Here is a 7,500-nt window from a genome sequence, read left to right as displayed (position 1 = left end):
CCATTGTTATTTCTATTATTGTAAAATAGTGTGTTTGTATGAAGTATGCATTTGTTGATAATTACTGAAAGGGAATTATGTCGTTTCAAAGCAGAAAAGGTAGATATTCAGACTAGCTTTACAAAAAATATATATATTTGTTCTTTAAATTAGCTTCTTAAATTATGTAAGCAAAAGTACTTGTTCTTTATGCATATTTGTAAATAGGAATAATTCGCCAACGCAAGTGAAAATGTCTGTTTCTTGGTCATTTCTTGGTATATTTACAAATAAGACTAATTTCTTGACGCACGAGAATGTTTATTTCGTAGACTGGAAGCGTCTGGCAACTCCCTTCGTTCCCAAAGCGCAATGCAGTAAATAAACTATGACGTCATCAGTTGCCATTCTTCTACATGTGCTCTTGGGAGTGTGATTACTTAATGGCATCGGTGCTCTCGATCTCCTGTCATTATGGCGAAGATTTTCCTTTCGTTTATTTATTTATTATATATATATATATATATTTTTTTTTTTTTTTTTTTTTTTTTTTTTTTTGGGGGGGTTGAGTTTTTGGCGCATTTTCGGGTCTTTCTTTCGGGTCTCACTTCTCTGGTCATTCCCCCCTCCCCCCTGTTTTACTAGATCTCTTTTTAGCTGTATTTTCAATTCGGGCTTCGGGTCTTTGGTCATCTTTAGGTCCCCTGTTTAAGGTCTCTGGCTTTTTTTTCGATTCAGTTTCCTTTTTTTGTGTGTGTGTGTGTGGGGGGGGGAGTTCAGGTTTTTAGTCTTTTTTTTTTTTTTACAAATATTTACGATTTTTTCTTTCTTTCTTTCTTTTTATTTTTGGTGGGGGATTCTCAGGTCTCTGGTAGCATTTTTTTTCGATTAGGGTCTCATGCCACTTTTTTCGGGTCCCTGGTCAGTCTTCTTCGATTTGAGTCCCTCCTTTTTCAGGTCTCCGGTCCAGGTTTCAGGGTTGCATTGTCTTGCATATTGTTTGCCTTATAAATCTTGCTTTTCGTGCTTTCATTGCTTTCGGGTCGCTCGTGCTTTCTCATTATCTTCTCTCTTTTTTTTAAGATTTTCTCTTCTCTCTTGTTTATCAGTCTTTTCTTTTCTTAGTTCCAAAATCCTGTTATTGATTCACGGACCATTATTTCCGTTACTGTTAACCGCCATCTGTTATTCTCCGACAACGGTGGTTTTAACATTTTAAAAAATCAGTCAATACTCTCGTCCCAAGCTTAATTTGGGAAAAAATCAGTTAACACTTTCGTCCCAAGCTTAATTTGGGGAAAAATCAGTTAACACTTGTCCTAAGCTTAATATGGGGAAAAAATCAGTTAACACTCTCGTCCCAAGCTTAAGTTGGGAAAAAACAGTGAACACTCTCGTCCCAAGCTTAAGTTGGGAAAAAACAGTGAACACTCTCGTCCCAAGCTTTTGATCTCGTGCTTCAAGAAGTCGGAACGAAAATTAACTCCTTCAACTCATGTTTCAGAGAGCGTGATTTTTTTCTTTTTTTCTTTTTTTTTCGCTAATTTACATTCTTTCTTGCATTTTATATCCCTTGCTAATAGCTCCCAGGCTTGCAACATTGCACACTCGCTTAATGGGCTTGGGTATGTCTCCATTAGTGGAACAATTGCTGTACAGAAATAGATAATCTTATTGGATTACTGTGAACTTCGGCTGCTTGTGTTTTATTTAGGGTTGGAGTGTAAAGGTAATTGGAAACGATTTTGTATTACGCAAGTGTGTTTTGGCGGTTTTTTACGCTATTTATTCCTTTCTCTTTACTTATTTTTTCGGTCTGTTTCTCTCTCTCTCTCTCTCTCGCACGTTCGCTTGTTTGTTCTCTATCTATCTATCTCTCTATCTATCTATCTCTTCTTCTACTCCTTCTCCCTCCCTCCACCTCTCTCTCTCTCTCTCCTATCTCTCTCTCTCTCTCTCTCTCTCTCTCTCTCTCTCTCTCTCTCTCTCTCTCTCTCTCTCTCTCGCTTTCTCTCTCCGTCTTATTTTCTCTTTGTCTGCGTATTGCTTTCCATTTTTTTCCTCCGTAGAAAAGGTATGAATGAGAATGAATATCTTCACATTACAAGAGATGTATTTTAACAGGTTTCGATTATATCTTCGTCCGAAATGCATGGCGATGATATAATCGAAACCTGTTAAAATACATCCCTTGCAATGTGAAGGTATTCATTCTCATTCATGCCTTTTCTATGTTTGTTGCAATGAATACGGTATTTTTTCTCTCTCTCTCTTTCGCTCTCTCTCATTCACTTTCTCATTCTCTCTCTCTCTCTCTCTCTCTCTCTCTCTCTCTCTCTCTTCTCTCTCTCTTTCGCTCTCTCTTATTCACTTTCTCATTCTTTCTCTCTCTCTTTTTCGCTCTCTCTCATTCACTTTCTCATTCTCTCTCTCTCTTTTCTCTCTCTCATTCACTTTCTCATTCTCTCTCTCTCTCTCTCTCTCACTTCCATTCTCCTTCTCTTCTCATTCACTTTCTCTTCTCCTCTCTCTCTCCTTCTCATTCCCTTTCTCATTCTCTCTCTCTCTCTCTCTCTCATTCACTTTCTCTTCTCTCTCTCTTTCTCCTCTCTCCTCATTCACTTCTCTTCTCTCTCTCTCTCTTCTCTCTCATTCCTTTCTCATTCTCTCTCTCTCTCTCTCTCTCATTCACTTTCTCATTCTCTCTCTCTCCTCTCTCCTCCTTTTATTTCCTCTCTTCTCATTCCTTCTCTCTCTCTCTCTCTCTCTCTCATTCACTTTCTCATTCTTCTCTCTCTCTCTCATCTTCTCATCATTCTCATCTCCTCTCTCATTCACTTCTCTCTCTCTCTCTCTCTCTATTCACTTCTCTCATTCTCTCTCTCTCTCTCTCTCTCATTCACTTTCTCTTCTCTCTCTCTCTCTCTCTTCTCATTCACTTCTCATTCTCTCTCCTCTCCATCTCTCATTCCACTTTCCATCTCCCTCTCTCTCTCCTCATTCACTTCTCATTCTCTCTCTCTCTCTCCTACTCATTCACTTTCTCATCTCCTCTCCCCTCTCTCATCTATCTCTCCACCTTCATCTCCTCTCTCTTCTCTCTTCTCTTACCTCCTCCACTTCTTCTTCTCTCTCCTCCCTTTCTCATTCTCTCTCCTCTCCTCTCTACACTCTCTCCTCCTTCCTCCACTCCCTATCCTCCCTCCCTCCCTCTTCTCCCCTCCCTCCCTCCTCCCCTCCTTCCCATCCTCCCCTCCCTTTATATCCCTTCCCTCCTATCCTTCCCTCCCCTCCCATCTTCCCCCCCTCCCATCCTCCCCTCCCTTTATATCCCTTCCCTCCTCCCCTTCCCTTCCTTCCCTCCCTTCTCCCCTCTCTCTCTCTCTCTGCACCCTCCTTCCTTTCACTGTACAATAATTAGCCAGTAAACGACCCATTCATATCATATGCAAGTAATTCAACGTTGAAGCGGAAACCCAAACTATCAGTGCCGAAGGTAATTACTGTGTGTAATTAACGTCTCTGGCCTCACATATGGCACCGACGATTATTATATCCATTGATAGCTTTACGCACAATGGAAGACACAAATACGTACGTACATACATGTATGTGCACACATAAACTCAATTCTCGCGCACATGAAGAAACAAAATAGAAATATGTATGTATAACTTCCCTCCCCCCATATACAAGCGCACACACACGTATGTATGCAAGCACTCACGCACATAAACGCACGCACAAGCACAAACACACACAAACACGCGTAAAATACACGTGGTATCATATGTTACTTTCCAATATATTTTATCCGCATACAGTTGACTCCCACGCGTGTTGTGACTCACGCTCCTCCATTGTACAGAGATGTCACGTGACCACACAAATATACGTAATGTATAAAAATAAATGGTAATAAATAAATAAACAAAAAACATTGACTTGATTATCAGCTACGTGGAGTGTAAACATACAAAAAAAAAAAACTAAAATTAAACTAAACTAAAATTTAACGTATGCTGCACCAGGAGGTAAATATTAAAATAAAATTCTCGGCGAATGTGACAATTAGACGAATTAACAGGTAGAAAATTACTGCCGTGGAAGTGATTTCCGAGAGTTAGTCTAGTGAATTAATTGACTCTTCTATTCTCAGATTATCTAACAAAAGGGGGCAAGGTAATTCTAGGCCACGCAGCTAAAAAGGCCGTAAATCCTCAGAGACGATACGGGTGCGCGACCTTACGGCTTTCCCGTACGGCGAACAACCGGCAGCTGCTAGACCGGCAGCAATTTGCTCTCTCATGAAAATTTATATGATGATAAACTACGCTAGTGATTGCATCTACCACGGCGAGTTCATGAACTGTAGTGCGCGATTTTGTATTGTATTCGTCGAGCTTTGGAAATCTTCGTGCATCGTGCAACCCTAAATCGCGTCCCTGGGCTGCCACGATGTGCGATGAGTAGCGCTTTTTTCCGAGGCTAAGCAACGAAAAACTACGACTCCGGAGAGACGTTATTACCTGTATTTATCCTAATTGTTCTTCATTATAGTATTCTCAGATACTTCATCGTTAAGCTTACGTGATGTAAAACCTCAATTAACATTCGTAGGGCGCAGCACCACGCAACTTGTCATTCTGTTTATAGATTCCGAGTGGACTGCGCCGCGGGCCTCGGTATTATTGTATGTTCAGCGTATCATAGTTATGGGCTTATAATGGGCCTCCCCCTGCACCTGTCAGACCCCTGCTATGGGTTAAGTGTTGGGTCAGACCCCCCCATGCGAGGCCGGTTCTCCCCCTCCCCCCACCTCCCCCCGCCTGACTTAGCTGTGACGTCATCACATTTTCCCGTGCGTTGGGTATGCCTTCGAGAGTCGCGGAGTTGACAGAGCGAGCGCTATATCATCCCTCGGTGTTTGCAGATGCTATCTCAAAGCACCGTGGAACTGGTCGGTGTTCACAGTTTTGTTCAGTGTTTTCAAATGTATTGGGAACATTCCGATCGCTCAGAGAACTTTTTTTTTTTCTTTTTCTTTTTTTGTAAAGAGAACAAAGGACTAAGGAAAAACTAAGGAAGTTCGTCGTCTGCTGTCGATTGGATAAGTATGCCTTTTTAATAGATCAAGATTTGACTGTTCTGTGTGATATCGGATACATCTTGAATTCATGAGGTTCACACACACACACACACACACACACACACACACACACACACACACACACACACACACACACACACACACACACACACACACACACACACACACACACACACACACACGCACGCACGCATCCCCCCCTCTCTCTCTCTCTCTCTCTCTCTCTCTCTCTCTCTCTCTCTCTCTCTCTCTCTCTCTCTCTCTCTCTCTCTCCTCTCTCTCCTCTCTCTCTCTCTCTCCTCTCTCTCTCTCTCTCTCTCTCTCTCTCTCTCTCTCTCTCTCTCTCTCTCTCTCTCTCTCTCTCTCTGATTCCATAACTTGACTTGCGTGTCCCCATGCAAACATATGCTTAAATCATATTTATATGAAAATTTGAACATATTACCAAGACCAAATTAACGATACTTTTGCCCTCCTAAATTAGGCTCAAAATAGATGAATATTAAGAGCTAAATTGGCTTTATAATTAATTCTGATTGTTATAGATTAGCCCCAAGATGCATGTATTGGATAATTAAAGTTACATTTGCTTTACAATTTATAATGAGTTGTTCTTGGTTGTTATGCATTAGTATGAAGATGCATGTGTTGAATAATAAAAAGTGAACATGCTATATGATTTATAATTAGTTAATTTTGATTGCCAAATTATGGCCAAAGTGTATGTGATGGATAATGAGAGCTTCATCAGCTTTATGATTTATGATTAATCCCGATTCGTAGTGATTTGGCTTGATTGATTTCGATAATGATAGATAATTCATATCTATAATTTATAATCAATTAATTCCGATGGTTATGAATGAAGCTCTAGATGCAGGAGCGCTATCTCGTCTTTACAATTTATAATTAATATCTTTTGGTCTGAATTAGGATAACGAGAGCTACATCTGCTGTAGGATCTATATTTAATCCCGACTGCTGTTCCTTGCAGACGTGCTCACAGGGTCGTCTGCTGGAGCTGGGCGAGCAGACCCGCCTGGGCGTGATGGCCGGGCGCGACACCCCCCTCAAGGCCGAGGTTGACGACTACGAAATGGTCAGCCTCGAGAACGGACGCGAGAGTCCCTCGTCCCTCAAGAACAGTCCTGACGAAGGCCGCCACGACCACGCGGGCGTCGGCGCTGACAGTGGTCGTGACAGCCCCCTCAAGCCTGACAGCGACGGCATGGTCCTCGAGGGCGAGGACGTGCTGGCGAAGCTTCGAGAACAGGTGTCTTCGGCTAAGCTCCTGACGCAGGGCATCAGTAATAATAACCATATCAACAGCTTGTACGACCGCCTTCATACCCTCCTCCAGGGGAAGATGGCCAAGGGGGTGAGTCACTTTTTTTTTCCATAATTGATACTTTTTCTGCTGTGATTATACTTTTGACATTTGGCGACCGCTGATGCATTTTTGATCATTACCTGCTTCCATACTTTGCCTTCTGTTGCACTTTGGATACCTGCAGTTTGGACACTTACCCGCTGCCTCACTTTTAAATCTTGACGCTTTTGATGCCACTTGTTGGTACTTAGCTACATTTTTACACCTGCTGCCACACTGCAAAGCTTTTTCACGTTTTGCTCTTGACACTTTCGATGCTTATTTGCTGCCATATTTCGAACACTTGACACTTTTGACATTTGGCACCTGCCTTCTGCCACAATTTTGACTCGACACAAGCTTGTTACCATACATTTGACACGACATCTTTGCCACATGCATTAACACTTATGACATATGATACTTACTTTCTGCCACAACTCGGTTGCGACACTTAATTTCTACCACACTTTGACACATACCTATTGCCACACTTTGACACTTGTTAGTTACCTGCCGACACACTTTTGATATTTGACTATTTTGACTCTTACCTGCCACCACACTTTTGACACTTGGCACTATAGTTTGCTAATGCCAAAGCTTTCGACTTTTGACACACAGCTAAGCATTTAACCACAAATTAGAAACACTTAACAAGACGAACATTTCACTACGTGTTCAAGAGAACTCAAGAGTTGCTGACGAGGTTCATGTAAAAGTTGTTCGTGATTAGAGATGTTAGATGAAGTGGGGCGTGGCTTATTCCCACCTCATGGTAATTAACGAGAAAAGGTGTTCGTGAAATCTGCAGGTAATAATTTTCATGCGCCCTGGTACAGCTGAGGGGAAAAAATAATTTCTGAGGGATTGTTTGAAGAGTGGAAATAGAAATAGTTTAATGGAATGTTGTTTTAGTATGAACAGTTTGATGTGGAAACTGGGTCCATGTGAATATTACAATATGGTTAGTGGAAGGTAAATTTTGAAGAAAAAATGTGAGAAGAACAAGCAGTTGAAATTGATAATTGATAACTTGAAG

The 7,500-nt window shown here is 41.5% G+C and overlaps 1 protein-coding gene across 1 annotated transcript in view; it reads left to right on the top strand.

The window, feature by feature from the left end:
• The window catches only part of LOC119595181 (AT-rich interactive domain-containing protein 3C-like), a 246,444-nt gene that overhangs the window by 5,135 nt on the left and 233,809 nt on the right, over positions 1-7,500 (top strand). The window contains exon 2 of the mRNA XM_037944349.1: positions 6,084-6,467. Coding sequence (XP_037800277.1) covers positions 6,084-6,467 — 384 coding nt within the window. The remainder of the gene's footprint in view (positions 1-6,083; positions 6,468-7,500) is intronic.

Source organism: Penaeus monodon, chromosome 35, assembly GCF_015228065.2.
Source record: "Penaeus monodon isolate SGIC_2016 chromosome 35, NSTDA_Pmon_1, whole genome shotgun sequence".
In the NCBI taxonomy this organism is placed as follows: domain Eukaryota; kingdom Metazoa; phylum Arthropoda; class Malacostraca; order Decapoda; family Penaeidae; genus Penaeus; species Penaeus monodon.
The sequence above is the reverse complement of the archived record's forward strand: the minus strand, read 5'-3'. Positions and strand labels throughout refer to the sequence as shown.